The following is a 27,209-nucleotide window of genomic DNA, read 5'->3' on the forward strand; positions in this document are numbered from 1 at the left end:
TGGGCTTAATCAAACGATGTCGTTTCATAGGTCTTCTTCATCACATTGCAGCAAGGTAAGTAAAAAAAAAAAAAACCTTATCCTTCTCCTAATCTTGTAGTGAAAGTGTCGAAGCAGTGAACCACTCTCTCTTCAATTTCTGCAATTTCAATGGCGTCCTTCACAACATCTTCCTCATCTTCGCTTCTCCCCAAAACCCTACTCCCCATAAGCCACCTGAATCGTTTCGCTACACTTTCCGGTATCCGCGTTAGAGGAGGAGACACATGGACTCCTCTGCTCCGAAGCATCTCCTCCGCCGTTGGGTCTCGGCGTCGTGTGGCGATTGTCAAAGCTGCGACGGTTGATTCGGATTACTCTTCGAAACGGGGCAGTGGTAATGAGCAGAGAGAGACGATTATGCTTCCTGGTTGCGATTACAATCATTGGCTTATTGTAATGGAGTTTCCCAAGGATCCTGCTCCAACTAGAGACCAGATGATTGATACTTACCTTAACACTCTTGCTACTGTTCTTGGAAGGTTCGTTTTTTGCTTGTGATTGATTCTCTCTGTTTGTTAATTTAGTGTGCTATAAATAGCGACATATGTTCTGTGTTGTTAGTGGATTTGTTTGCTTGTAATTAGTGTTTTGCATAGGAAGATTTGGGTTTTATGTGATTAGGGTTTTCACTTGGTTTGTGATGATAATGTAAGGTAAGGGTTTAGTGAACTGAGTAAAGTTGACCTAGTTTCTAGAATTTTTTTCTTAAACATCACATGAGGATTGAATAAAGTTGGTTAAAGTCCGTTCGTATGAATATATTAGTGTGTAAATCTCTTGTTGATTTGTTTTCATGTCTTGATATGTGCAAACATATTGAACATTGCGGCATATAAAAAGCAAAACATTGCTGTAGGAGCATCGATGTTGCATATATTCTTCAAGCTATGTGTAAATTGCAGATGTTTTGTATGGTGTCTATTCGTTATAAGTTTATGTGTATAGGTGTAAGCAAAGTAATGTATGGAAAAATGGTTTAGTGTACACTTGTGAAGAGCATTAGATTGGGACTCCTGACTAGAGTTTCCTTGATAAGGCGGGGAATGAGTTTGCCTTACACAAGATATGACTAAAACTTTGGTTTATTTGTTGCTGCTGGCTATTTCAGAGAACTCAGAATCCTATCTACACTGTCTTGCTGCTGTTATAATCAATTTGTGACTAGTGTCTTTTTTCTAGCATAACCAGTTATTTGCGTGTGGATATTGAGGGTACTTGTGTCTGTTTTCCAGCATGGAAGAGGCAAAGAAGAACATGTATGCATTCAGTACTACCACGTATACTGGCTTTCAATGCACCATTGACGAAGAAACATCTGAGAAGTTCAAGGGTTAGTTAAGCAAGAAGAGCTTTAATCCCCTTGCTGAAAGTGTATGCTTGTAATCGTGGAAAACCTTCTTACTGATCACTCGGTCTTTCATTTTTCACAGGTTTGCCTGGAGTTCTGTGGGTTTTGCCTGACTCCTACATAGATGTCAAGAACAAAGACTACGGAGGTAACCCATCAAAGCCTGATAATAAAGTTTTTAGGGCCTCTCTTCCTCTCTCTCTATGTCTCTCTGTTCTGATAATTGGATCGTTCTTTTTTGGTCTAGGTGACAAGTACATCAATGGAGAGATTATCCCTTGCACATACCCCACATACCAACCAAAGCAGCGCAATAACACAAAGTATCAAAGTAAGAGGTACGAAAGAAAGAGAGATGGTCCTCCACCTCCTGAACAGAGGAAACCAAGACAAGAACAAGCCGCTTCTGATTCCTCTTAAACGCTGATAAGATAGCTGTTGTGATGGAGTGTTTGCGAGTTTTGATCGTTTTGTTAGTCCTTAGCTTATTGAAGTCAGGTGTAAAATCCGTCTAGTATCAAATGATGATACTACATATCACCATACCTTTTTGAACAATATTTATTGTTTTGTAGGATGAAGTTCAAAGAACCATTTTTTTAACGTTTTTCGCCTTAGTATAGGCTTCGGCTAATGTTATTCAGTAATTTCCTTAGTGGTAAAGTTTCAGGTTGGTTTTTGGGTTTTGGTTTGGCTTAGGTTCAGCTTAGAAGTGTTTTACCTTTGATTGGATTTTCACTAGGATATGTCTGGTTCTGGTTTGATTCCTTTGTCCACCACTAATTTTAACCACGTTTTCTCAACGCCATTTTCAGACAAGACAAAACTATGGCGTCTGTAGATACTTTTTTGGTAGGGTCACTACAGCACACTCGTCACCAACTCACCATCTACATCAGTCGTCCCCACCTTATCAACACATCACATGGAATAATACACTAGACGGACTTAAACCAAGCATTTCAAATCAGTTTTTTTTTTAATCCACAGAACAGAGAGCTCCACCCAATTATTATTCTTTCAACAACAGCAGAGAGAGACTTTCAATCAAGATCATCCTTCAACCTCTCTCATCATCAAATCTGAGATGGCTAATCTCTATGAGAACTACCAAATCCCCTACGACTTCGATCAGGTTAATAATCTCTACGATCACAATTATTATCATCAACCACAACAACAGTTTGGTTTCGAACCAATGAATTATAATAATTATAACTGGAATGGATCTGAATCCGAACCAACCTCTGCTTATGATCCAATGAGTTATAATAATTATAACTGGAATGGATCTGAATCCGAACCTACCTCTGCAACTGTTGCTTACTCTGCTTATGATCCAATGAGTTATAATTTTTATAACTTGAATGGATCAGAGACTGAGACAACCTCTGCATATGTTGCATACTCTGTTTCCACCATGTCTGAGCCTAAACAATTGTTCTATGATCCGAATCTCTATACAACATACGAGTCCCCTCCTCAGTTTATGATCCATCGCTCTGTAGCCTGTGCTCTGGACTTCAACGAGCCTGAATTCGACGAGTACGATTCTACGCCGTACGGTGGTGGCTACGATCCCGTTGCAACCTACGGAAAACCTCTTCCTCCATCAGTGGAGACTTGTTACCCTTGCTCAACCGTTCCTCACGCGAAAGCTCCCTCTCCTCCTGAGATTATCGCTCCTGTGCCTCTTGGAATTTATGATGGTGGTCAAAAGAATGTTGTCAAGAAGCGTGTCACTTTTGCTGAACCGGTAGAAGAAGCCAGACCAATGGAAACCATTAAAGAAGAAGAAAAAGAAGAAAGTGAGGAAGAAGGAGATGAAAGCGAAGATGATGAAGAAGAAGAAGAAGAAGAAGAAGAAGAAGATCACAGTTCAAGCTATGGAAATGAGAAAGAAGATCACAGTTCAAGCTATGGAACTGAGAAACCTGAAACTGTAGATAAAGCAGAAGTAAAAGCTCTGTATATTCCGTCTGGTTACGGTTTAGAAGCGACGGATCTCTGCGAGGTGATATTCGGAGGTTACTTCCCTTGCGTGTTACGTAACAAAAGACGTCAGGGAGATGAACAAGATCGTGCGGCTGCTGCTGCTGCTGCTGTTTCTTGCTGGGAAAGCAACGACTCTGATCCGTGGAAGACGACTTCCGATTACCTTTTCGGGGATTCGTATCCGTACGGTCACGAGAACCGGACAGAAAGAAATCAGTTTGAGATCTCCTCTTATGGTTACCGGAGGTATTAATTATACTCGGTAAGAACAACATTCTTTGTTGATGGATGATATTGATGAAGAAGCTGATTTATTTATTTATTAGTGTATGTGCTATTTTGTTTTTGATTGGTCCCAACGTTTTTACAAAGACTTCCAAGTTGATCAATAAATGTTCTAAAATCATTTCTTAAGACAACGATTGATGGATGGATTACCAAATTATTCATATTTTCTATACAAACTATACGGTATTAGCCAGCTAGATAGTAGCATATTACTAGTATTAGATTCACATACGATATTTATCAATCTACAGTTGAGAAATTCGTGCCAAAGTGACATCAAAATATACATTTTTTTTCTAACTGAAAGATTAGACGTCCTAGTGCATTGCACATTAGCGCCATGGCGGGTTGAACCTTCTTTTTTTAGGACGTCTACTTTTTTAAAATTCTTATCTATTTCTATATCAGTTATATTATATTAATACTCTGGTGAATCTAATTCGAGATAAACAAAAAAGTTAGAACCACTAGCTCAAATGTTTACTATAATTATATAGAATTTGATGAATTGATCTAATTAATTAATTAGTAGAAGGAATATATGTCTCTGCATCACTCCTTAAAAACCAGTTCAGTTATGTTGGATTAGTACCACAATTGGCATTGCCACCTTTGCAGAATTTTGAGCATCAATATTCGATATAATTTCTTCGCAAAAGATTTGGCTGTAAAGTGAGTAGTGAGCTGTGAGCTTCACGTTTGGCGAAGAAAAAAAAAAGAAAAATGTATCGCTGTCTCATAGAACGTATTTATAATGGAGAGGAAAAAACAATAAGAAAAAATCAGTAATTTTATATCGCATCGATCGCCTTGACGCAATAAAAGGGATGTATATACCGCCGCAGCAATATAACTTGCGATGACCTCATATATAATAAACTTACTATTTTGTTCTTTGAAATAGTCTATATATAAGCTCGGGTTTTGCTGTGTAATAGACATATATAGTGCTTTAATTTGTTTGTTCCACTCTTCACAAACGCATATCCTCTATACAAAGCAAGTTTTTAATTTCCATTAGATTAATATTAATTAACCAGAATATATAAATAAACTAGTTGTATGTGAGTGGGAACATTTAAATTGTTCGCCAAATTAAGAAATAAATACGTCAACTTTTTAGCTTCTTTCTTTTTTAAGCGGCAAGATTCTAAATTGAACTTGATACCACTTAAACAGTTCTGCACTCAGAGGTTTTCCATTAGAATGAGTGAACCCACACACTTTCTTATAAATGGAAGGTTTGTGGTTACCAAACTCAAAGTTCATTTGGGTCTTAACTCTTTCTAACACACACACACACACATACACAAACAGACATACTTTTGTTTTTTTGTTTAAAAAAAAACTCACATAGAAAGAAAGAAAGAGAGGACGAGAAAGAGATGGGAGAAGATATGCGAGGAGTGGGAGTAGCGGCAAAGTGGGCACCGGTTATAATAATGGTAATATCACAAGTAGCGATGGGTTCGGTGAATGCACTAGTGAACAAAGCTCTTGATGTTGGTGTGAACCATATGATAATTGGTGCTTATCGAATGGCTATTTCCTCTTTCATTCTAGTTCCTATCGCCTATATTTTGGAAAGGTTTGATATTTCCGAGCATATCATGAGTTTCTTATGTTCTTAAAACAAAGACTTACAAACGAGTGATATTTTCATTTTTTTCACATATCTATTTACATAAAACCTATCAACACTTCAACAGTAATTATAAGAATGAAGAACTCCTTCATGCCTATAATATTGAAGATTGTGAGAATTGCTCTGTTTTAACATGTTAAAAACACCACTAAGTGTTTAATAACTTAACAGGAAAATAATACCGAAGATAACGTTTAGGCTAATGGTGGATCATTTCATCAGTGGTTTGCTCGGGTTTGTCTTCTCACTATTAATTTATCAATTTCTTATAACTTTTTCCTGTTGTCCATTTAAATTTCCTCTTATATGATATTATTATTTTAAATTACAATTGAAATATTTCTACATAGGAAATATTTTCTTTCAAGTATGTTGCACATAACCATCATCAGCTAACTTATTCTATTTTTTTATTGGGTTTGAAATTGGCAGTGCGAGTTTGATGCAATTTTTCTATTTGCTTGGTCTGTCGTACACGTCAGCCACTGTTTCGTGTGCTTTGGTAAGCTTGATGCCTGCAATCACCTTCGCATTAGCTCTTATGCTCAGGTTACGATGGAACCGCTTAACTTCTTTTTCATTAATATTACTATGTAATTATGGGTCCATACCTACGTGGCTACATGTATAGTTAATTAACTTTGTTGTGTCTACAAATTTATATTAAATAAAAAAATATCGTCATATATTGCCCACACATGAATATTACTGGATGTTATTAGTAAATTTAAAACTCATTTGATTCTTTCTTTTTGCAACGCAAGAGAACAAATACATTGTGCAATATAACTTAATACTCTTAAAAAATATAATTATGAATTTAAATTACATTCTTTTTCAGGACTGAAAAGGTAAAGAATTTAAAGACCCAGGCAAGGATGTTAAAAGTGATGGGAACTTTAATATGTATAAGCGGAGCTCTGTTCTTAACATTTTAAAAAGGCCCTCATATATCAAACTCTCACTCTCACATAGCGGCTCTTCCCCACAACAACACCGCTCAAGACAAGACCAAGAATTGGCTTCTTGGATGTCTCTATTTAACCATAGGAACCGTGTTGCTATCTCTATGGATGTTGTTTCAAGGGACTTTGAGCGTCAAGTACCCTTGCAAATTCTCAAGCACTTGTCTCATGTCATTGTTTGCAGTGTTCCAGTGTGCTCTATTGAGTCTGTACAAGAGCAGAGATGTTAAAGACTGGATTATAGATGACATATTCGTGATCGGCGTCATCGTATACGCTGTTAGTAATAATATTATATTTTCATAAATCTATAAATGGTTTTAAAAATTAATATTTTAAGTTATAATAAAGGTAGGATGCAAAAACTTGGAGTTCATCTAATACACGTATATATTGTAGGGAGTGATAGGACAAGCAATGTCGACGGTAGCAACAACATGGGCGATAAAGAAACTAGGAGCTGTTTTCGTATCAGCAATTATGCCAGTTTCTCTCTTTTCGGCTACTCTATTCGATTTCCTACTCTTGCACACTCCCTTATACCTCGGAAGGTTATCTCCTCAATCATCTCTATGAAATTAATTTCGTTTCTATAAAGCTTTAGACATATATGTAAATATATGTAGCATGCTCATAACACTAACTAGGGTTCTTTAAAAAACCTTTTTGATACAGTGTGATTGGATCAGTAGTGACAATAATGGGTCTCTACGTGTTCTTGTGGGGTAAAAACAGAGAAACGGAAACTTCCCCGATGACTAACGAAGATCAAAATATTAATAATGATAAGGAGACTAGGTCATCCATTTAACTAAATAATATTGTTATTATAGTATGATTCAACAGCATCGTCGTAGTATCTTGGCCGGCCGCCGGAAAAAAAACAATGCTTCATATATCGGTTTTGGTAGTTTCTCAACTTATGCTTATGCTTCAGGTAGATCTTTCCAGGGCGTTTTCAAGTCTATATAAGTTGGTGGTTGTAAGCAAAAAAAAAAAAAAAAAGTTGTTTGTGAGCTGGTCTCTATATAAGGCTTTGTTTTTTTTTTATTATATTCGATCTTCATTGATCAGTTGAAGTTAAGTTGATATGTTAACAAAGTTTGGTAAATTAGCTAAAAAGAGTCTAGTAAAAAGAGTCTTGTATTATTATTTTTCTTAATTAGTTTCAAAAGCTCTGATTCTTGGATTGCTTTTAAATGTGTTGTGGTTTTGTGTTAGTAGCTTCTTGCTATCTCGATCAGAGCCAAACATAAAGATGTATTCGATCGGCGAGAACTTAAAAGAAGGCAAAGAGTACATATATATATATATATATGAAAGCCACACAACACACACAGTGAAACCAAAGGAATAGTTAATCATATCACTAAAACGTCATTGCGATGGTGACCAACAGCTAGCCTTAGCCAGATTTTTTTTTGACTCACGCTTCAAAAGGAGGAGAGTCACGTACGCAGGCCAATTCTTGGAACGAGTGTCCATTCTGTCGATATTTGGGTCTATTTTCTTGAAGTAGGCTTCAGCAGCATCTAAGCCTCTAGTCTTAGCAATGATATTAAGAAAAACTGCAAGCTGCGAGGGAGAAAAACTCATCTTCTTTTTATCCATCCACTGAAAGATCTAACCAAAAAGAAAACTTTCATAACTCAGTAACAAATTAAAATCTAAAAAAAAATAAAATAAATAAGCAATATATTAAAATGTTAGATTGATGAGATGACAGACCTCTAGGGCATATTCATGTTTGCCTTCCTTGTCAAGCTGCTCTGCCGCGCTAACGAGATCCGCCTGAGACTGAGTGATGGAAACACCCTTCTTCTCTTTCTCCCTTATGATAAAATCTAAGGTCTCACCCATTACAGACCGCAGCTTCTCCAAAATACTACGCTTCTCCCAAATACCTGTACACTTCACCTTCTCAGCAGAAGAAGAAGAAGAAGAAGAAAAAGCTTCGTCTCCTGTCGTCAATGGAGGAGTATCAGAAGAAGAAGAAATACATAATTAATTCAGAGCAAAACATGTATGAAGTGGTATCCACTTGAAAGCAAAGAGTACATATGAAAGCCACACACACAAACTGTTAGTTAATCATTCACTTGCAAGAGTGATGAACAGCTAGACTTATATTATAGCCCACGTTTTCTTTAAAAAGCAGGATAGTCATGTCAATTCTTTTTATCCATCCACTCAAATATCTAACAAATAAAAAAAAAACCAAAAAAAACTTTCATTAATCTCCAAGAAAGAAAACAATTTGATCACTGGCGGGGATCATAGATGATAGACCTCGAGAGCATAAGCATGTTTGCCTTCCTTGTCAAGCTGCTTTGCCGAGCTGACGAGATCCGCCTGTGTGAAGATAACACTCTTCTTCTCTTCCTCCCTCGTGATAAAATCTAAGGTCTCACCGGTAAGAGACCGCATTCTCTTGATGAAACTACTCTTTGCCGCCGCCTTCTCAGCAAAAGAAGAAGAAGAAGAAGCTCCGTCTCCTGTCGTCAATGGAGGGGTAGCGATCTCAGCAGAAAGAGAAGTAAACGAAGCCATTATTCTAGTAGGCGTAGCACTCTTCATCTCTGCTGCAGTCCGGATTGAAGTGTAATCATTAAATAGTAATTCTCTCTGTTAAGTTAAACCGGGGATATGTTCAATAATTCTCTCTGTTTAAATCAAAATTCAATACAACGACACTTCAATCCATAAAAGTTTTGAGTCCCATATAATACTCTGTCGCATTATATATTTGATCATATACCTCTTTGTTGTAAAATCTGGAAGGACACAAGAAGAATAATTGTTTCTCGAATTGTGATTTTGCTAAAACAGTCTGATATTGAAAGAGAGCATATATCATAAGTAAACTAATGTGAGGATTGTAATTTTGGGAAAAGTAAAGTTTGACAAGTGCTACATATGTACTATATCATAACTAATTAATTATTGGGCTTAATTCTATGTTTTTTTATTTATTTTTGGACCATAAAATTTAAAGCAACCCCATTAGCAATGCCCAGTGGACATGCTCTAACATATCAAAAGGGGCTTAAGACCAATTCCCAAGGATACATGATTCAGAGGAGCTAGGCTTAATGGTTATTCTTTAATTACTTTTTTTTTTTTTTTTTTTTATAATTATTGGTCTGGAAAGTCTCGCACCAATGAACGATTGTCAACAACAAAAAAAAAAACCAAAACAAAATGTTAACACGACGTCGTTTGAGAAGCTCACACACACAGGCGACTTAATTCACGGCCCCTTGAGTTGTTCTTCACCTTATTAAAGAAGCGCCAACCAAACAAAAACCCTAAAAATCGTTAGCAGAGAGAGAGAGAGAGAGACACAGAAGAAGACGACCAAGTTAGCAGCTAAAGATGATTATCCCTGTTCGTTGCTTCACTTGTGGAAAGGTTTGTTTTTTCAATTCGCTATGGTCTTATTTAGGGGTGTTTTACTCCGTCTTTTGAAGGCTTTTTGTTACTCTAATTTTGACAAAGATTACAACATCTTTACTCTCTCTCTCTCTCTGTTAACTCCATATGATGGCTGGGTCGATTAGTATAAATTATTTATAGAGCAATAAAAAGAAAGTATTGAGCTTTATTACTAAGCTTTCTTCATTCACTTTTGTGATTTTGTTTAGGTGATTGGAAACAAATGGGATCAGTATCTTGATCTTCTCCAGCTTGACTACACTGAAGGGTAAGCGCCTTTTCACTTGCTCTATTCATTCATACGTCGTGTGTGTGAAAAAGATTGTAATTTATTTTTCGAGTTTTAGTGAAATTTGCCCAGATTTGGTATTGGTTTTGTATTCTCTTCATGTTTATTGTGTTTCGTTGGAAGAGACTATGTCCTGCCTATTGTCCTGCCTATTGTATAGATTTGGCTTTTGATTAGACTTGTGCCCATCTACATGATTCTTATCAGTACCAATCGTACTTTGTGCGAATCTGTTGGAGAAGCAAATCAATAAAAGATTAGGCTTTAGCTAATATGATCTGTTGTTTATGTGTTTACTGGAAGAGACTATTCACTATTGTGCCTATCTTGTTTATCTATCTCGACTGTTATAAGTGTGAATGAAGACCTATGATTCTTTTTCCAATCTGTAGAAGAATCTTAGTCTTGGTGTGGTGTCTACTTCTTGTAATTAAGCAAGTTTTGTTTTACAGGAGATTCTTTCTTTAGGCACTTTCTTATTGCTGTTTAAGCTCCACAATGGGTATGAAATTTACAAGATAAGTTTTCTCTTTTGGCAGGGACGCCCTTGATGCGCTCCTGCTAGTCAGATACTGCTGCAGGCGTATGCTAATGACTCATGTTGATCTGATTGAGAAGCTTCTCAACTACAACAGTACACTCTCCAAACTTGATTATATGTTGTGTTTCTTTTGACTCCCACTCTATTGTCTACTTCAATTTTTTATTTACTGGTACCCACATACTTTTTTCTTGCAGCTCTGGAAAAATCAGACAACAGTTAGAAGAGGATGCAAATCTGCTGGAAGAGTTTTCCTCTTTAGAGGTTTAAATATTAGTATGTATGAAAACCTTCAATTCCATCTAAAAGACGAAATCATATGTATGTCACTACTTTCTCGTGTGTGTGATTCAGTATCATATTTTCTGACCTGAATGATTTGTCCTTTTGAGTTGTTCACGTTTCATTGATATTGAGGTGTAAACATGGCCATCTCGAAAACCCTTTGAGAAATTACTTGTAGTCACTGGTTTTCATAAGTTCATAATTTGAGAAATTAGTTGGAGTCACTGGTTTATATAAGTTCATAAAAACGCAAAAAAGAAAAGAAAAAATAGTTATCGTTGCATACAATACAGTCGTCGGACTGCTTAGTGTGTTCATGCTTGTTCAAGAATTCTCAAACATTCCCAGGAACGGTTAAGAAAAAATGTATAACCAAAGAAGAATGAAACACAATGTAACCATGTTTGGCATATGTAATACGACCCGTTCTTTAAGGGAACATATCATATTTAAATCTCTCTCAAAACGATCCCACATACCACAATAGATGTGCTCGAGAAATCAAGATCAAATTAGTCGGAACTAAAACCATATATCAAAGAACAAACGAACAATAACTCAGTAGCCATTAATCTTTCTTGATGTTGTTGTTGATCCTACCAACCGAGAGAACGGTTGCTGCTGCGATTGGTTGTTGCGGCTGGTGTTAAAACTGTTGCTGCTTCCAATTCCGGATTTAGAGTCAGAGAAAGGAGAGTAGGCTTGAGCTAGCTCAAGGGCAGAAGCAGCTTTCCCATGACGAAGCCCTGTTCCATCTACTGATTCCGGTTTCTGGGGAACCGGTTTTCGCCATGTCTCTGGTGATGGATGCCTTGTCTTGTCCTGAGTCTGCTGTTGCTGTCTTGAGCTCTTGTTTTCATTTTCACGCCAGTTTCTCCTCTGAGTTTCGGATCTGGCATTGTCGCTCACATTTCTCCCGTCCTTTTGCTCAAACTTCCTTGTTCTCAAGTCACGGGGAGAACTCATTGGCCTTTGAGTTGCATGCTCTGGAACTCCTTCGATCGGTTTGGGGACCATCCTTTTGATATGTCGGAAAGTAATAAAAAGAACATAGAATTAGATAGTGGATCTCAATGGAACAGTAAGTACAGATAGTGAAAAGAAACCCAAACCTGTCTGTCGGTTGCTCCAATTTGTTATGCTCGATCTCATCAATGCCTCGCTCTTTCAATACCTAGTCGCAAATAGAGATTAAAATCAGGTTGAAAAAATCTATATGAATCTACACAGCCAAGAAATCAAATGATGCTGAACAAACAGGCAACTTAACAAGAGAGAGTTACACAAACAATACGCACTCACCAGCTCTCGTGGTCTGGCACCGCCAAAAACCGCACTTCTGCAACATGAACCAGAAAATGTAAGCATATTTGACAGAATATATACTTATAGCCAAGGAAACGGGGTCTAATAGATAACTCTAGAGAAGTAAAAGTAACTATGGACTAAATTCAATGTTCTAGCATATTCAACCATCTAGGACTTCTGAGGGTAGTTTGATAACATCTATCTCAATTTGAATAGATACCAAAAAATGTCACGAGCATAATCCTTCCAGTACTTACCATCAGAAATTAAGCAACTCTTCTGTGTCACACTACTTATGTCCCAAAGATCCAAAATAATTACTACTGAGCTGGGACAATAAATATAAGTACCACCATAGCTTGATAAAACTTTGATCATCCTTACCTTTCCTTTTCAGTTTTAACTTCTGGCTGCTCAAGCAACTGTGCCACGGGCTTCAAATTTAATTTAGGGCGCTCAATCGGCTGGTTAGGAATCTCATCCGCAGACAAACCAGGTTTTGAAATGTTCATACTTTTCTGTGTTGCATAAACAGTATCACGTTGAATAAGATTTGAAGCACCATTTTCCTGCAGATATAGAGTTGAGCCATCAGAAAACACAGTTGATCAACAAGGAAAACATGAAAACCAAACCGGCAGCTCAAAAATTAGTAACTAATACCAGTTTTCCATCATTCACAGGCTTCTCAATAATGTTTTCAAGAGGTTTTGTGCGAGGCAGCAGGTTCAGCTTAGGTCGTTCCACGACTTCAGACGGGGCAGTTGATTGCACCAAATGTCCAGCAGGCCTAACGTCAGAATAATTTGGATGAGGCTTATTGCTGCTGTTTGATGCAATCCTCGCTTCCTTAACATCCAAATTAGTTGGACCAGGGATTTTTTCAAACTCAGGGGAAACTTTTTTACCACCTTGGATCCCATCTCCAGCGACCCGGCCCTGTTCTATATTTGTCCCATGTGGCTCAACCCCTTGATTAAGCACAGGGCTATTAGTCTTGTAACCTCTGCTCTCTATCTCTGAATGCTTAACAACATCAAAATCCATCTGAGACGGAACCAAAAGCTTGGACTGCCATCTACCTGAAGACAGTTGGTCAAGCGCATTTGAATGGACCAAATTAGAAACAGCTGGTTGCGTAGTCCATGGGGACTGTCCCGGATCATTGTTAGCCACTGAAACCTCCTTCCTCCCAGTCCAAACATTACCAGTCACAGAATGAGTCACATCATTAACCTTCCCAGGGAAAGCACCAGCCGTTGCTGACCAACCACCATGTCGCCCAGCTAACACCGAGTCAGTTTTCACCTCCGGACGGGAAACCCGAAAAATATCATCACTGAACACTCTACGAGGAGAGGAGTGACCATCCAGAGGCTTCCGTTCGTCCTCGTTGAAATTGCGTCCGATGTTTGCGGTGTGAGGCAGAAACAGTGATTTATCATCGAAAGTTCTAATAGTATGAGACGAACTCGGCCTTGTCCTCTGATCAGGTCTGCCGCCTGAAGTTCCCCAAGGCGCTCTGTCAAAAACAGGTCGATCCGTAGCAATCTTCGGAATCCTACAAAGACAAAATTGATCATCAACGGTAAAAAAGACTCATCTCAAATCGCAGATTACTTTTCATCGGATAACAACAACATACCTAAACAATCAGATAACAAAAATTTCGATATAGATCTAATAGCCCTAGGTATTATAAACGGAAACATCACTCGAATCTCAGAAACCAAATCAAGGATACGACTGATCTCCGATAAGCATAGCAACTAAGAGGCGATCCAAAGGGAATACACACGAATCGAGAGGAGACTTACACTCCAGGAGCAGAAGGGAGAGGGAGATCAGATGGTATAGAGCCGCCATGGAAGTCCTTAAGCGTCATGGTGCTACCAGCCACTTTCTTCTTCGACATCGTTTTGTCACAACTTCCGTATCGGCTTTGATTATTATTACCTCTCTTCTCTCCGATTGAGATTTTTTGAGTGTTTTTTTTACGCCGCCGGAGACGAGAGATGGAAGAAGACGAAAGTTGTTAGGGATTTTTTTACCTCCCTCTCGCTGTGTAGGAGGGAGGCTTCTCAATAGAGAGCTTCGGTTATGGTTCAGCTTCTTCAGATTCTCTCCTTCCTTCTTCCTCTCTCTCTCTCTCTCTCTCTCGGAATTTTTTATTTTAATATCGGGAAAAAAAAAAAAACCTTTGCTTCCTCAATGGACGGAAAAATGTTTTTTTCTCTTTTGGCCCCTTGAGAAGAGCTAAAAATACGGAACTGTCCCTATTGAAATAAACTATTTACGATTGCTTACGTGGCAGTCAGATGCTCATGTGGATTTTTTTACACTTCCAGATTCGGCTGATGTGGTATGCAATCACCCAAAGATATTGTGTGTGCTACAAAAAGTATACTGTATATAAGTTTTAGGAATCAATGGTATTTTTTGTTGTTGTTGTGTGTGTCTTTGGCTAACTCCAAAGCTTAAAGTTTGTACTAGAAGTCAGAACCACCAAACTCATAACTCTTCATGAAATCAACAAGTTTAAGGAAACAAATATTAGTTGGCTATTGTGTTGAATTGGTTTTACCAAAAACAAAACAGTCAAATGCTTAATTTTTTTTAAAAATCACCTTGAATAGTTTTCATCTACACATTAATATCGATCAGGTTGTTTATGAGGAGGATAAACACATATAATAAAGGGAACTCTATATGAGGAGACCCATTTATTTACAAGGCTTGAAGATGATGACAAAGCAAGGTAACAAAGCTTTAGTACTCAACAGAAAAAACTCTTCAATTCTAGAATTTGGTCCCATTTTCAAAGCCAACGAATCAAACTCAGAAAACCCACTAGGATCTTCGAACTTTTGCATCGGTTTATGAACCCTCCCTGCAATCACTCTACATAGCACAACTGCTTTCAATGAACCTATGTTCATTCTTTGATCGGTAATTTCAATACATTCAAGAGCCCTAGAGCTCGTTGATGCTGTGAGAACACCTTTAATCCCATCCGGGCTTGTTTTCGCACTGAAACCATGTCTTAAAATATGACAAACTCCACATTGATCCGAGAAACAGAGGTTTGAAGAGCTGTTACTGGAACCGAGAGCGCAAGAAAGAGTTGTACCGTGGAACCCAAGAAACTCGTTCCCATCAGCCATACACCGCGAGTGTTTCTTCGAAAGCTTGTTCGCTCTTATTTTCACGAGTTCTCTGTAATCCTCAAACTCTGCAACTACTCTTTGCAAATTTTGTATTTTCAAGATCGCCGAAATGTTGTTCCCTTTTGTTTTGCCAAGCTTGTGAGAATAGCCTGTACTGCAGATTAACTCAACAGTTGTTCTTGAGAAGTCTCCAGCTAAGAGTTTGATGACTGCAAAAACAAAACAAAACAGATTCTCCTCAAAACATTTGACCAAAACTTGGTGAAACAAAAAAATATATATAATTTTGAGTCTTACCGGAATGGTTAGAAAGGTAATGGGCCTCAAACGCGTCAAGATCTCTGACTCCCTCATGGCATTTTCGACAAGAAAGAACTCCAAAACCGTAGATGTCAGAGCCAAGAACATCAAATCTCTCAGAAAAACGACCGGGAAGTAAATCAGAAGAAGATTCTCCTTTGAATCTCCCCGAGTAACCGTTATTATTGCCCTCAATTTTCGTTGTGTTTATTAACCTGGAGCTCTCCATAGACCGAGAGCTGCAGCAGCTTGGATTCTGCGTAGCTCCTCCATCCCCATGTGTTGCAAATACATCTCTCATATTTGACATTGATCTTGACCAACCAGTTGGATTTGTCGTCTTACGGATTCGGTTCTTCACTGGATCACCAGGGTCAGTTGACTTCTGTGCGTTGCAGCAGCTTAGAGACTTCTTGAAATAAAGCCAAACTCCATGCATGTTTTGTTCAGGATCCGTCCTTGGATTCACAAGGAGAGATGTGGATTATAAAGAGATTCTAAGGAGATTTGACTTTTGGTTTGGACACAACTCTGTTTCTGTCTCTTCCTGCTTCACCATATCCAGACAAATTGCTTCCAAAATGATAGTGAACATTTCCATAAGCGTATGATATCATATCACACCATGAAAGAACAAACTAAGAAAAAATAACGTTTTTAGAAAATTGAAAATTTACAACCAAAATTTTCTATTACAACCTTTAAATTTATTATAAAAACGTTTATGTTAAAAAGCTGATCAAATCTTAACCAGGTATTATTCTTTTCCTATTACAACCTGTAAATTTATATGAAACATTTAGCGTATGTGATTACAGAAACAAAAAAGATATGAGAATCATAATTTTCACCTCTCTTCACGTTCCAAAACAGAGTATAACGCCACATGCTGCCTCTATTGAGCTTTGACTTTGTTAAAGTAAGAAAGTCAAACATGTGATCAACCTCTTATTTCAGTATGAACTTTTATATCTCCGTAATAGATTTATTTAACTTACATTAGATTAGATCTAGTAGTTTTACAAGAAAAGCATCAAAAACTAATGTCATATATAGAAAAGGAATGAAACTTTACTTACTTGGAAAAACCAAAACCGAATCTCTCTTTTGTCTTGCAGTGAGAGGCAGGGCTAAGGAAAGTAATCTGATGCTGTCTCCTTATTCTTTTCCTCTCCCTTAAACTTCTTACATAGAACAATGGAAATATAAATACAGTAATCAAATCAAAATTGAATAAAATAAGGTTTTTATGAATCAAGGAAAAATGGAAAGCGAACTTGGTTTCTTGGTTTCTGTGGTGATCATATGTGCAGACATTACAGCAACAGTCCTCGGGATCGAAGCCGAGATTACTCAAAGCAAGGTTCTCTGTATGATAGATAATAAGAAAAAAAAATGTAGTTATTTTCATTTTAAATAATCTTTTCTTGTGTTTGATGTTTCTCCTACAGACACCTCATCATCATCATCATCAACAACATTTAAGACATTCAAATTCTGGATGTCCAAGAACACCGAGCGCTGGAGCTTTTGCTGAGGGAGTAGCTGCAATGGTGCTTCTGTTTATTGTCCATGTCCTAGCCAATGTGCTTGGAGGTTGCACTTACATTCGCTCTAAGCAAGATTTCAACAGAGCAACGGCGAATAAGATACTCGCAGTGGCTTTCCTAGTTCTCTCCTGGTAATGGAAAGATGAAAACGTTTTTGGATTTTCATTCAACACAACAATTCCGAATTGTCAGCTGTTTTTGTTTTTGACATACCTTTTTTTTTTTGGTCTTAGGATCTTTTTCCTTGTCAGCTACACAGCGCTGATGATAGGAACATTGGCTAACTCGAAATCAAAACGATTCTGCAACTTGCCGCATCGTTGGTTTTTCGTTATTGGAGCCCTATTTTGCCTAGGACATGGACTGGTGACTTCAGCATATTATGTTTCAGCCATTGCTGCTAAAAAAGAAGACAAAGAGAACTCACAACAACAAAATTCAACAAACAGAAGCCGCACATAATAAGTCTTCTTGCTCAAGATTTCCTGCCTAGTGTAAACAAACTTATATTGCTTCGCTTAGCTAAAAACATCCTTCCATTACATTGATATATATATCCGCGATATTCCAAAATTCTCTTTTCAAGAATCAATAGAAACTGAAATAAGAAAAGAAAAGCAAGAGTTCTAGGCGAACGAGGCAAAAGCACAAAAACAAAAGTACATTATATTTTTAAACGTTTGATCGAAAAGCTTCACCAATCTTTGTCACTACATCATGAATGAAACCGCTCTTCTGCGAATGGAACTCTAATTCCCTAACTTGCAACGCCTTCCACTGCTCCTCGATTCTCTTCTTATCCTCCGAAGTAAGCAAACTCAATCCTCGATCAGCAGCGAGCTCATCCACACCAACACGAGCTAGAGACTTCACAAGAGAAGACTTGGCAAACACATCCATATCCGCAACGCCAAGCAAAGATACTCCCCCTTTATTAGTCACCTCATCTTCAGAGTTTTTACCATTAGGCAAAGAAGAATCAATCTCTTGCTTCACAGATTCGACTTTCTTGGACTTACTGCTCTTCTTAGACTTCCCATTAGGTTTCACAACCGAATCAAGAGCCATACCATTAGCTCCCCAAACTAACTTAGAGAATTCAAAAGTCTTGCGATCATAAGGTTTAGCAAAACTAGGTTCCTCTCCGTTCTTAGCTTTACCAACATTGTTCTCATACTTCTTCTTCAAACTCCTAAGCTTTTCCATGAACTGGATCTTGGAAACATCAAAACTAACAGATTTCTTAACCAACTGATAAACACCATTAGTATCATCATACGGACTGACACCAGTATCCTTCTTGTAATCCATAAGACCTTGCAACACAGCAATCTCATCGTCCTCAGTCCAAACACGTTGGAAATAAGTCTTCTTCGTCTCTTCACCACCACCACCAACACTCTTCTTGACCCTCTTCGTTGATGAGACAACTCCTTCATCCACCGTCTGACGAGAACGCTTGCCCACAGATTTCTCAGAGGTTTTAACCTTTTTGGAATCTTGATCCTTCGCAACGGAATCTTTGGTCTCGGTCACATGCTTCACAGTCAAAAACTGATCTTTCTTCTTCCGGGGTTCAGTGTCTGACTCGGTTTCTTCACCCGAACCTGACTCGGAATCGGAAACTAGCTTGTCAGTTGTGGCGGGGTGAAAAAGTACATTCTTCATGGGAGGTTCTGAGGGAAGATCATCATCGTATTCTTCTTCGTCAGAGGAAGAGTTCCCAACGATTTCATCACCTTCTTCAAGAGGAGCGTCAACTTCATCATCATCGCTTGAAGAAGCAGACGGCGGATCTTCCAACGGATTGAAACGTTTACTAGACATGAATCTTTTAGGGTTTATGTGACTCACTCTTTAGAGATATATGGAAATTGAGTTTTTTTTTTTTTCTGGCTTCTCGCTCACACTTCCTTCGATGGTTTTTATATATATATATACTGAACCGGAAAAAAAAAAAAAGAGTCTCTCTGTTTTCCAAAACTTTTGATTTTTTCTTATTTATTTATTTGTTTTTTCCTCTTTTATTTAATTTTTCATGACGTTTGGATTTCCGATTTCCTTCCTTTAATTTAAATGGGAAATTGGTAAATTCGTTATGGATTTTTAACTTTTTTTTTCATCGGAAATATAAAGAAACTGTTACAAAAACCCTACGAGGTTTAGTCATATGGAAACAAAACGATTAACAAAAAAAGATGAAATATTTTGCTTTTCTTGCATGGTCAACGCCTTTCTCTTTAGTATTGTTAATAAACACCTAGTCGGCTATAGTCCAAAGAATCTTTTTCTTTTGTGTCGGTCTAGCTTCTCTTAATATCTGTTATCTACCTACCCTACTAATAATAATATCTATGCAATGAAAGTGATGTTTTGTAAAACGTTCATCAAAATAACTGACCACACTTGATGATTAATTAATACAAATAGTTTTTGTTCTCTCTCGGTCCCATCGTAGATAGATAAACACTGAAACATGTCATCTTTTTTTTTACAGGATAAACAAGAAGCCAATCTAATACGGTAGAGATAGAAAGAACCTCCCAAACAGATGGCAAGAGTTGTGAAAGTTGATTCTTCAGAATCATGGGACTTTTATGTCAGTCAAGCCAAGGATCAAGGTTGTCCTGTAAGTCTTTCTTCTTCCTCTTCATAGATCCATAGTCAGGTTTTGTAGGATAAGAATGAAGTTTTAAGGAGATTGTGATTTGGTTAAAACCGATTCTTTGTAAATATTGCTTTAAGATTATGAACTATTGAGAATGAACCAATGAATTTTACTTTTTGAGGATTGTGGAATGAATGGGTTCTGGCTTGTCTGGTTCTATGAATAACAAACAAAAGGTTGTTTCTCTATGCTTTTTTTGGCAGATGGTGGCTCATTTCACAGCATCATGGTGTATTCCTTCTGTGTTTATGAACTCTTTCTTCGAAGAGCTTGCCTTTAGCTATAAGGATGCTCTGTTTCTCATCGTTGATGTTGATGATGTCAAGGTAAATCTACTACTTATGTGTCTCTGTTCATGGCTTCTTTGTTAAAGAATTAAATAACTGCGTAACTGGTAGATGATTAATGGTATTTCGTTGTTTTTACTATGTTGGATTGGTCAGGAAGTGGCGAGTCGACTAGAGGTAAAGGCCATGCCAACTTTCTTGTTCTTGAAGGATGGTAATGCTATGGACAAAATCGTGGGCGCAAACCCTGATGAGATCAAGAAAAGGGTCGATGGTTTCGTTCAGTCCTCACGCGTGGTTCCTATTGCTTAAAAATATTGTATATGAATAAGAGCAGAGGAATACTAATAAAGTTTGTGTGAAATGTAAGTTTGGTATATGGTTTGTTTGATATTTCAAGTGTAAGTGTACATTTCTATAAAAACAATTACTTTCTGTTTTACCTACAGTCAGAATCTGCAGCAGACACATAAAAATCTCAGGTTGTGACTCTTTTTGTATCGATTTAGTCTAAAAGAGTTGCTAGCTCAGCTTAACCATTCAAGATTCAAGAGACGATATGAAATATTTAATAGCTGGATTAATATAATTTTTTTGGTTAACAGGGTAATTTAAAACCCATGTAGCGACCAGAGACAAAATCATTCCAGACATTAAGAGCTCCATGGGTTGTCATCAGTACAGTGCTGAGTGCCATGACGATACCTACTGCAAACACAATGATTGAAGCCCTGCCATACTTGGCTATAACCTTCTTAACTACCATTAGTCCGACCAGAGACGCTACAAAGCAAACCAAAGCGAATATCGCAGCAGTTCCAGCGTGTTCCATGCCTAGTAATAAGTACTGGATTGCAGACATTGATGAAGAAAACAAAACCATGAAAGAACATGTCGCTGCAGTTACCTGTACAGTACAGAGCATGGTTAAACTTTGGTTTGGATTGAATGCTTTGATTTTAACAACACTGAGTCAAGAAACATACCTCAGGAGCGATACTGATTTGGAGAAGAAGAGGACTAATGAGCATTCCACCGCCAATACCAAAGAGGCCACCCAAAACTCCAGCCAACAGAGCCATTACTGGAAGCATAAACTTGTTCGGTCCAATAACCTGTGGAAGTTAGTTTCAAACATGTTAGATTTTACATATAGCTTTTAGTCAACTCTACGCATTATTATTGGGAACCTTCTCCGAGTCTTGGTTATTATGTGCTGTGTGGTTGCTTTGGACATTGTCACTGAAGCAAATGCAGAGAGTAAAGAAGATAGTGAGAGGTATCTGTAGCGACGAGAGGAACCAGTAGAGACCTCCACATGGCTCGATCGATATGATACCCTGTGCACATCCAAAGTAGGATCTGTCACTCACAAATACACATAATTCTTGACCATTTGAGTGCAGAATAAGTCGTTAAGTTTACAAAACTTCAACCATTTGTTTGTTTTTTTAAAAATCTCTAAGATTAATCAAAACAATAAACAATTGTTCTGTTTCTTTTAAGATATGAGGGAAAACAAACATTATAACTAACATAAATAATTGTTTGTCATCATGTATATTTTAATAATCACTTCTTTACGACACAAAAAACAAACACAAAAGTGGAGGGAAAGAACACAAAAGTAGTCATACCTGACCGTATTTGTTTCCGCTGAAAAGATTAATGGAGAAGAAGAGTAACCAAATGATCACTAAAACTCCAAGCTTCATCCATGGAAACCTAACCATTCCTCTCTCTCCCACATCTTCTCCAAGAAGCGGCAATCTCGCTCCCTCGATCCCATCATCGTCCCTAGGACTCCTAATCTTGGCTCTCTCGGACTCCAAATTCCAATAAGAAACCCCTTTTTTACAAGTCTTCATCGTTGACCACGCAAGAAACACAGCAAAGAGGAACAACACGAGCCAGTTAGGGAACATGCGGTTACAGATCACACCAACACTTACTCCAAGAAGCAGACACGGCTGAACAGTGAGAGCTAAATCGAAATCTATCAAGGTCTTGTTGTCTCTTGAGTTAGGGTTTCTCACGAAGATGTTGCATGCAACGTTCGCGAAAGAGACTCCGGTTACCATGAAGGCAGAGAAGCTCGACGCTGTTTTCATTTCGAGACCGGCTATGATCGTCATTATGGAGATGAAGAGACCGCCGCCGCCTATTCCTCCGGCGCTCGAGATCGAGGCGGCCAAGAACGAGAGTACGGCGGCGATTATTGTGGGAATAGAGAATTCGATTGTGGATTGGTTGAGATTTGGTGGGATATAATGGAGCCATTGGCTTGTTGTGTTGAGGATTTGATTTTGGTCTACTGTTGTTTCAGATACTGCGATGGAGGATGGGCTGAAGATGATGCAGATGGTGATTAGGGAGAGGAGTAGAGAGACTAAATTGATTACCATTATCTTTGTTTACGCTGCTCTTTGTGCAACTCTCCAAAAGTTTTGGGGCTTTTTTTTTTTTTTATAGGATGCCAGAAATTTTGTGCTCATTATTATTGATTGTTTTTATCACTTTTAGACGACCATACACGATGTTTTAAGATTTTCACAAATTAAAAAAAATAATAGTGTTTAGCTATAAATGCATTTTTTTATAAAAACATATTTTTATAATTATTAACTAATAGTAATCCATCAAACTTTTAAATTCTCATTTATTGATTCTTGAAATTTCACAATTTCTTAGCATAAATTGATTAAACTATACAAATCAATAAATTCACAATTTCTTAGCATTAATTGATTAAACTATACAGAAAATCAATTTTTGTGATACAAAAAATAATCATAGAAAATCATCATTTATGATACAGAGGAAGTATTAAAAAAATATACTCCCTCTGTCTCATAAAGATTGATGTTTTGGTATATTTTTTTGTCTCACAAAGATTGATGTTTTGTAAACTTCAAGAAGTAATCATTGAAAATATTTAAAATTTTGAATTGTTATTGATTTAAAATTAAATAATATCTCTTTAGTCAAAGAAAAAAATATATTTTAAACTCAATAATCATTGTTTTTTTAAAATGTGTAAAAGCTTCTAAACATCAATCTTTTAGAGACAGAGGGAGTAATAGATAAGAAATAGAACTAAATTATTTTGGGATCTTTAAACTTAAGATATTGTGTTTTTAATGTCTTGATGAAGACATTTATTACATAAAGTTTAGAAACAAAACAATTTAATTAATATTTGTTTTTTGTTTGTTATTTTTCTAATATAGAGGCATCATCTCCTAGATAATGAAACTATCTATAAGATCATTCACAAAGAAGTGCCAGATATATATCATGGGTATTATTCAAGATATTAATTAGTGGTGTTCATATTTTCAGTCATGTCAATATGTTTTTTTTTTCCAAGAACTTGTAACTATGCTGCTCATTACTTAGCAAAATTTGGTTGTAACTCTAATATTTTCTATTCAGGATGTTTTTCACCTCCCTCTTGGTTATCAAAACATTTGTACAACGACTATTTTGAATCATTAATATAATTTATTTTTGGTGAAAAAAAAAAAAGAGACATCATCTCCTTCTAAAGATGAGGGGAGGTGCTCTTATGTACTTATGGGTTTAGTCAACTGCAATTTTTATTTAAACAAAAATAAAGTCAACTCCAATTCCTTTTTTGGTAAAGGACCGGGAGACTAGTATCTTCCAAAATTTATTTTTAAAAAAAATCAAAAATTACACAATGACATAAATTAAAAATTACACAACGAAATAAAGTCAACTCCAATTATAGTGCAAGATATTTACTACGGAATTAATCAATCAAAGACAATTTGCCAATTTGGTGAAAAAATATAAAAACTAAAGATGACAAATTAATGCAATTTTTATTTTTACGATTTTGTAGATCTAGTGGTATTACATTATTGAAATATTTTATGCAAAGGAGCTCACTTCTCATATCCCCTAGATTTGTTATTATTTTAAGATACTTGTTAGAAGTGGTAACTGGTAATAGCAAAAGATAATTTGTTAGCTAAAAAAGACTATCTCACCAAGTTACATTTACATATTATTGTTTGTTGGAAAATAAATTATGAGAACGGGATGAAAGTTTGAATATTTGCAAGATATGATATGACTAAAAATGTTACTTGACTGTTTAGAAAAAAAGTCATAAATGCTACTTGACTGTTAAGACAAAAAATGTGGGAGATAAGTTATTTTCTGTAGTAGTAACAAAGATGGTCATTGATATGTAATCGAAAGGTAATTTGGACAGAAGTTTTGTAGAGATATGCTCACTTAAAATATCATAAATGCTTCTATTAGCTCAACTTTTTGTTTGCCCCACATGTTACTCGTCTGCTGATTCATGATTAGATATATCAATTTTACCGCAGTAATTTTTCTTATTGTGACTGAAGCATTATAATTATTTTATATAAGTAATTTCAGTATTTACCATTCATGCTGCATACCATATAGTGAAATTATGGAAATATCAGGCTGTATAAAATAACTAATCAAATAAATAAACAGAAGATATAGTCTAGAAGAAAAAAAATTATTACATTAACCATTTCCACTTAATACACTTTTAAAACAAAACCAAAAATGAATTTTTTAAGCCCAAGGGCTAATGGAACACTCCCAAGGAAGACTAGGAAACCTCTCCGTGTCTTTGCAATAATCATATACGACGAGATTACGCTGCACCCACGCATAGTCCATCTTTTGTGTCTTGGACAAATGCCACGCGTCGGATTGGTCCCACCAGTTCTCTGTTGTGGTGGAGACGCATGCAGGGAATGGATCCTTCCAACGGCAGCCTTCGACGGCGAAGTCCTTGTATGATGAGACGAACGGAGCTTTTTTCCAGTCTGTCTTCTCGAGACCTCCACGTGTCGCCCAGTCGTCACCGTTCCAGATGCTGGAGAACAAGTACATCGGCTTCTGGTTCGGGAAGAAGTCGTTGTTTGGTACTTTATCGCTGTTCTTGTACACTCTGATCGGTACTTTATCCACGAAGAATCTGGTTTACATTGAATACAACCCGGTTAGACTTTTGGTTGACTAATCGATAAAATTAGCTTCGGCTAACAAATTCGGTTCGATTTGGTCTAGTTTGATTTTGTTAAAATTTGGTTAAAGTAAGGTTAGCTTTAATCGGTTTGATTGAAAACTTAGACCAGATTGAAGTTTTGTAAACGGTTCCCGGTTACAATAACCTATCATAAATAAACATAAAGTTCCGGTTTCTACCCAAAATACCCGGTTCGGTTAGTTGTAATTCTATGGTTTAGCCAAAATGAAGAGAGAACTTACACGAGCTGGTGGTTGTTCCAAAGAATTGAGTAGGTGTGGTAATCCTTGGTCGGGTCGAACCAGAGAGAATGTCGCATCTCCCGATTCCCGGTTCCGTTCTTGTAGACATTGGTCTGAATAATGTAAGGCTCACCGGTTCGGTTCCCTAGAAATTCGAAATCTATCTCGTCTCTCTCCGGTCCTGCTCCATTCTCCGAACACATCTGCTCATCAAACGTATAACTATTAATTATATTATACAATTGATTATATTCTTTACAAAAACTGAAAAATAGTCAAGGACGACGACTCACGTAGTAAGCGGTAACGACACCGGCGGAATCGCCGCCAACGAGCTTTAGCTTCATACTGAACCATCCGAATCTGTACATGTGCTTTGTCTGAAATCCACATCCTGTTTTTTATTTTTATCCAATCACAATATTCAGAATATAATCTATGAATATAAAGGTTAGGGCCAATCATGTAATATTAAAAGACATAGACTTATTATAAAATTAAGTGGGAACAAAGTCTAGGCTGCAAATGGTTATTCAAAATTGGAAAAATAAGTTGAATAATATTCAACTCATTCATGTCAAAAATAGTGGTTGCACAGCTTGAACATTTTTGTTGTAGGATTAGTTTATTTTTTAACTTTTTGAATGGGCTGATTAGTTTTTTCCAATTTCTTCAACATTTTCAATGCAAATAGTGAAACTTGGTTGAATAATTTTTTCCAAACCTGTTCGATCTATTCAACCTTGCAACCATTTGCACTCTTACTATAATAATTTTTGACAAAGAAGATATTGATCCTAGCTAAAACGGAAGCAAATCGGATTTGAACGTACCGGTGTCGTTGTCTAATGAAAGATTCCAGATCTCACCATCCTCGGAAGTCGTGAAGTGATTCTCAGACCACATGATGTTGAAATTCTCTTCGAACGACTGTGTCGGTGTTGCTGCGATAGATGAAGACGCCATTAGAGCTGCAATGAAGAAGAATAGAGCTGCCATGGAAGAACAGCTCGTGACGATTCTCCTATTCGTCTCCATTGGTTCTTGTCTCTGCTTCGAATAATTCAGTTTTTCTCTTAGTTTCCGTGAGTGGGAAGAGTATATAGAGCTTTCTTTCTTGCTACCGGGAAATTACTGTTTTGACCACTAATAATTCTTTAAATTCATTATTTAAGTTAGACATTTGATGCGGTTTATTTTTATAATATTTTCATATAATCATGATGTATATTGTACAAAGTTGTAAAAAAAAAGCAAAATAATAGGTAAAGAAAAAAGTAAATTAGAGAAACCAACAGTAAAACTCAATGGATTTATATTACTTTTTTTTGAGTGTATACAGTTTTTGGTTATATTTCATCTGGTTAAATTACTTAAACACAGACCGGTTTATTCATTAAATTGACGAGATTGGTCATTATAACCAGATTGATGTGCTGCAAGGGTACTTTGGGAATTATAGAAAACAACAGCGGAACATGGAGAACATGGAGAAAAACCATCTATAAGAATAATGTATGTAACAAACAAATAATACGCAACATGCTTCGGACAGACCATAATGTTTTTGTTCAACTAAAAGAGTTTGCCTCTCTCATCTTTTTTTGTTAGCCCAAGACAAGGCACGTGAAGCAATCACGTTACGATTTATGAATAAGAATCCAGGCAAATGATATACCTGGAGTGACTAAATTATTAGGTTGACAACGATTATTAAATTGGACTGTCTCGTCCATTATCCGGCATTCTATACTTTTTTCTTTACATGATTACTAATTTATTTGTATGGATTTGAATGTCTCACTCT

The 27,209-nt window shown here is 36.9% G+C and overlaps 10 protein-coding genes and 2 pseudogenes across 14 annotated transcripts; 6 read left to right on the plus strand and 6 right to left on the minus strand.

Annotated features, from left to right (window-relative positions):
• Positions 1–7: 7 nt before the first annotated feature.
• On the plus strand, positions 8–1,993 carry LOC104770139 (multiple organellar RNA editing factor 9, chloroplastic). The gene is made up of 4 exons (XM_010494514.3): positions 8–521; positions 1,275–1,372; positions 1,473–1,538; positions 1,638–1,993. Exons 1-4 carry the CDS (start codon positions 151–153, stop codon positions 1,808–1,810), a joined length of 708 nt encoding a protein of 235 aa, XP_010492816.1. The 5' UTR covers positions 8–150; the 3' UTR covers positions 1,811–1,993.
• Positions 1,994–2,477: 484 nt separating this feature from the next.
• Positions 2,478–3,804, plus strand: LOC104770148 (uncharacterized). Its single transcript, XM_010494523.3, has one exon. It carries the CDS (start codon positions 2,478–2,480, stop codon positions 3,636–3,638), a length of 1,161 nt encoding a protein of 386 aa, XP_010492825.2. The 3' UTR covers positions 3,639–3,804.
• A 1,072-nt stretch (positions 3,805–4,876) lies between these two features.
• On the plus strand, positions 4,877–6,859 carry LOC104770159 (WAT1-related protein At1g11460-like; annotated as a pseudogene). Its single transcript, XR_015595164.1, has 5 exons — positions 4,877–5,261; positions 5,490–5,552; positions 5,751–5,867; positions 6,160–6,562; positions 6,683–6,859. The product of XR_015595164.1 is annotated as a WAT1-related protein At1g11460-like (transcript).
• Positions 6,860–7,525: 666 nt separating this feature from the next.
• On the minus strand, positions 7,526–8,278 carry LOC104770167 (pentatricopeptide repeat-containing protein At1g02370, mitochondrial-like). The gene is made up of 2 exons (XM_010494546.3): positions 8,012–8,278; positions 7,526–7,906 (listed from the first exon to the last, which is right to left on the minus strand). Exons 1-2 carry the CDS (start codon positions 8,141–8,143, stop codon positions 7,661–7,663), a joined length of 378 nt encoding a protein of 125 aa, XP_010492848.1. The 5' UTR covers positions 8,144–8,278; the 3' UTR covers positions 7,526–7,660.
• A 1,168-nt stretch (positions 8,279–9,446) lies between these two features.
• Positions 9,447–11,001, plus strand: LOC104770182 (DNA-directed RNA polymerases II, IV and V subunit 10). The gene is made up of 4 exons (XM_010494566.3): positions 9,447–9,694; positions 9,928–9,986; positions 10,547–10,641; positions 10,746–11,001. Exons 1-4 carry the CDS (start codon positions 9,659–9,661, stop codon positions 10,769–10,771), a joined length of 216 nt encoding a protein of 71 aa, XP_010492868.1. The 5' UTR covers positions 9,447–9,658; the 3' UTR covers positions 10,772–11,001.
• Positions 11,002–11,262: 261 nt separating this feature from the next.
• LOC104770190 (uncharacterized) lies at positions 11,263–14,389 on the minus strand. Of its 2 annotated transcripts, none has more exons than XM_087499060.1 (6): positions 13,959–14,389; positions 12,805–13,702; positions 12,526–12,710; positions 12,136–12,172; positions 11,946–12,007; positions 11,263–11,851 (listed from the first exon to the last, which is right to left on the minus strand). In XM_087499060.1, exons 1-6 carry the CDS (start codon positions 14,054–14,056, stop codon positions 11,392–11,394), a joined length of 1,740 nt encoding a protein of 579 aa, XP_087355186.1. In that variant the 5' UTR covers positions 14,057–14,389; the 3' UTR covers positions 11,263–11,391. The 2 variants fall into 2 exon arrangements, with proteins under 2 accessions (XP_087355186.1, XP_087355195.1); XM_087499069.1 differs by having other exon boundaries at positions 13,955–14,158.
• Positions 14,390–14,785: 396 nt separating this feature from the next.
• LOC104770204 (uncharacterized) lies at positions 14,786–16,722 on the minus strand. Of its 2 annotated transcripts, none has more exons than XM_010494597.3 (3): positions 16,460–16,722; positions 15,606–16,386; positions 14,786–15,517 (listed from the first exon to the last, which is right to left on the minus strand). In XM_010494597.3, exons 2-3 carry the CDS (start codon positions 16,045–16,047, stop codon positions 14,865–14,867), a joined length of 1,095 nt encoding a protein of 364 aa, XP_010492899.2. In that variant the 5' UTR covers positions 16,048–16,386; positions 16,460–16,722; the 3' UTR covers positions 14,786–14,864. The 2 variants fall into 2 exon arrangements, with proteins under 2 accessions (XP_010492899.2, XP_010492909.2); XM_010494607.3 differs by having other exon boundaries at positions 15,606–16,246; positions 16,460–16,629.
• Positions 16,690–17,775, plus strand: LOC104770237 (protein DESIGUAL 3-like). The gene is made up of 3 exons (XM_010494639.2): positions 16,690–16,971; positions 17,060–17,289; positions 17,392–17,775. The coding sequence occupies exons 1-3, from the start codon at positions 16,858–16,860 to the stop codon at positions 17,618–17,620; spliced, it is 573 nt and encodes a 190-aa protein (XP_010492941.1). The 5' UTR covers positions 16,690–16,857; the 3' UTR covers positions 17,621–17,775.
• LOC104770229 (putative transcription factor At1g11510 pseudogene) lies at positions 17,649–19,058 on the minus strand (annotated as a pseudogene). Its single transcript, XR_015595165.1, has one exon. The product of XR_015595165.1 is annotated as a putative transcription factor At1g11510 pseudogene (transcript).
• Positions 19,059–19,560: 502 nt separating this feature from the next.
• LOC104770258 (thioredoxin-like protein CXXS1) lies at positions 19,561–20,555 on the plus strand. The gene is made up of 3 exons (XM_010494656.3): positions 19,561–19,787; positions 20,030–20,152; positions 20,270–20,555. Exons 1-3 carry the CDS (start codon positions 19,710–19,712, stop codon positions 20,423–20,425), a joined length of 357 nt encoding a protein of 118 aa, XP_010492958.1. The 5' UTR covers positions 19,561–19,709; the 3' UTR covers positions 20,426–20,555.
• Positions 20,556–20,617: 62 nt separating this feature from the next.
• LOC104770246 (sulfite exporter TauE/SafE family protein 1) lies at positions 20,618–22,591 on the minus strand. Its single transcript, XM_010494651.3, has 4 exons — positions 21,751–22,591; positions 21,304–21,453; positions 21,100–21,228; positions 20,618–21,020 (listed from the first exon to the last, which is right to left on the minus strand). The coding sequence occupies exons 1-4, from the start codon at positions 22,516–22,518 to the stop codon at positions 20,712–20,714; spliced, it is 1,356 nt and encodes a 451-aa protein (XP_010492953.2). The 5' UTR covers positions 22,519–22,591; the 3' UTR covers positions 20,618–20,711.
• A 2,036-nt stretch (positions 22,592–24,627) lies between these two features.
• LOC104770264 (putative xyloglucan endotransglucosylase/hydrolase protein 8) lies at positions 24,628–26,944 on the minus strand. The gene is made up of 4 exons (XM_010494666.3): positions 26,236–26,944; positions 25,696–25,796; positions 25,403–25,605; positions 24,628–25,109 (listed from the first exon to the last, which is right to left on the minus strand). Exons 1-4 carry the CDS (start codon positions 26,438–26,440, stop codon positions 24,701–24,703), a joined length of 918 nt encoding a protein of 305 aa, XP_010492968.1. The 5' UTR covers positions 26,441–26,944; the 3' UTR covers positions 24,628–24,700.
• Between the last annotated feature and the right edge of the window lie 265 nt (positions 26,945–27,209).

This window comes from Camelina sativa, chromosome 3 (assembly GCF_030686135.1).
Source record: "Camelina sativa cultivar CO46 ecotype springtype chromosome 3, ASM3068613v1".
Lineage (NCBI taxonomy): Eukaryota > Viridiplantae > Streptophyta > Magnoliopsida > Brassicales > Brassicaceae > Camelina > Camelina sativa.

Bases quoted from the DNA above. Each gene is read 5' to 3' on its own strand.
- LOC104770139 (XM_010494514.3), top strand. From the start codon at position 151: ATGGCGTCCTTCACAACATCTTCCTCATCTTCGCTTCTCCCCAAAACC. The intron at 1,373-1,472 runs GTTAGTTAAGCA...CATTTTTCACAG, and splicing joins AACATCTGAGAAGTTCAAGG to GTTTGCCTGGAGTTCTGTGG. The intron at 1,539-1,637 runs GTAACCCATCAA...TTTTTGGTCTAG, and splicing joins CAAGAACAAAGACTACGGAG to GTGACAAGTACATCAATGGA.
- LOC104770148 (XM_010494523.3), top strand. From the start codon at position 2,478: ATGGCTAATCTCTATGAGAACTACCAAATCCCCTACGACTTCGATCAG.
- LOC104770167 (XM_010494546.3), bottom strand. From the start codon at position 8,143: ATGGGTGAGACCTTAGATTTTATCATAAGGGAGAAAGAGAAGAAGGGT. The intron at 7,907-8,011 runs GTCTGTCATCTC...CTTTTTGGTTAG, and splicing joins AACATGAATATGCCCTAGAG to ATCTTTCAGTGGATGGATAA.
- LOC104770182 (XM_010494566.3), top strand. From the start codon at position 9,659: ATGATTATCCCTGTTCGTTGCTTCACTTGTGGAAAG. The intron at 9,695-9,927 runs GTTTGTTTTTTC...GATTTTGTTTAG, and splicing joins GTTGCTTCACTTGTGGAAAG to GTGATTGGAAACAAATGGGA. The intron at 10,642-10,745 runs GTACACTCTCCA...TTTTTCTTGCAG, and splicing joins GAAGCTTCTCAACTACAACA to CTCTGGAAAAATCAGACAAC.
- LOC104770190 (XM_087499060.1), bottom strand. From the start codon at position 14,056: ATGTCGAAGAAGAAAGTGGCTGGTAGCACCATGACGCTTAAGGACTTC. The intron at 12,711-12,804 runs GTATTAGTTACT...CTATATCTGCAG, and splicing joins CTGTGAATGATGGAAAACTG to GAAAATGGTGCTTCAAATCT. The intron at 12,008-12,135 runs GTGAGTGCGTAT...ATTTGCGACTAG, and splicing joins GTGCCAGACCACGAGAGCTG to GTATTGAAAGAGCGAGGCAT.
- LOC104770204 (XM_010494597.3), bottom strand. From the start codon at position 16,047: ATGCATGGAGTTTGGCTTTATTTCAAGAAGTCTCTAAGCTGCTGCAAC. The intron at 15,518-15,605 runs GTAAGACTCAAA...TTGTTTTTGCAG, and splicing joins TTACCTTTCTAACCATTCCG to TCATCAAACTCTTAGCTGGA.
- LOC104770237 (XM_010494639.2), top strand. From the start codon at position 16,858: ATGAATCAAGGAAAAATGGAAAGCGAACTTGGTTTCTTGGTTTCTGTG. The intron at 16,972-17,059 runs GTTCTCTGTATG...TTTCTCCTACAG, and splicing joins CCGAGATTACTCAAAGCAAG to ACACCTCATCATCATCATCA. The intron at 17,290-17,391 runs GTAATGGAAAGA...TTTTGGTCTTAG, and splicing joins GCTTTCCTAGTTCTCTCCTG to GATCTTTTTCCTTGTCAGCT.
- LOC104770258 (XM_010494656.3), top strand. From the start codon at position 19,710: ATGGCAAGAGTTGTGAAAGTTGATTCTTCAGAATCATGGGACTTTTAT. The intron at 19,788-20,029 runs GTAAGTCTTTCT...TTTTTTTGGCAG, and splicing joins CCAAGGATCAAGGTTGTCCT to ATGGTGGCTCATTTCACAGC. The intron at 20,153-20,269 runs GTAAATCTACTA...TGGATTGGTCAG, and splicing joins TTGATGTTGATGATGTCAAG to GAAGTGGCGAGTCGACTAGA.
- LOC104770246 (XM_010494651.3), bottom strand. From the start codon at position 22,518: ATGGTAATCAATTTAGTCTCTCTACTCCTCTCCCTAATCACCATCTGC. The intron at 21,454-21,750 runs GTATGACTACTT...GGATGTGCACAG, and splicing joins GCGGAAACAAATACGGTCAG to GGTATCATATCGATCGAGCC. The intron at 21,229-21,303 runs GTTCCCAATAAT...TAACTTCCACAG, and splicing joins ATAACCAAGACTCGGAGAAG to GTTATTGGACCGAACAAGTT.
- LOC104770264 (XM_010494666.3), bottom strand. From the start codon at position 26,440: ATGGAGACGAATAGGAGAATCGTCACGAGCTGTTCTTCCATGGCAGCT. The intron at 25,797-26,235 runs GTACGTTCAAAT...AATAAAAAACAG, and splicing joins TTCATTAGACAACGACACCG to GATGTGGATTTCAGACAAAG. The intron at 25,110-25,402 runs GTAAGTTCTCTC...AATGTAAACCAG, and splicing joins TGGAACAACCACCAGCTCGT to ATTCTTCGTGGATAAAGTAC.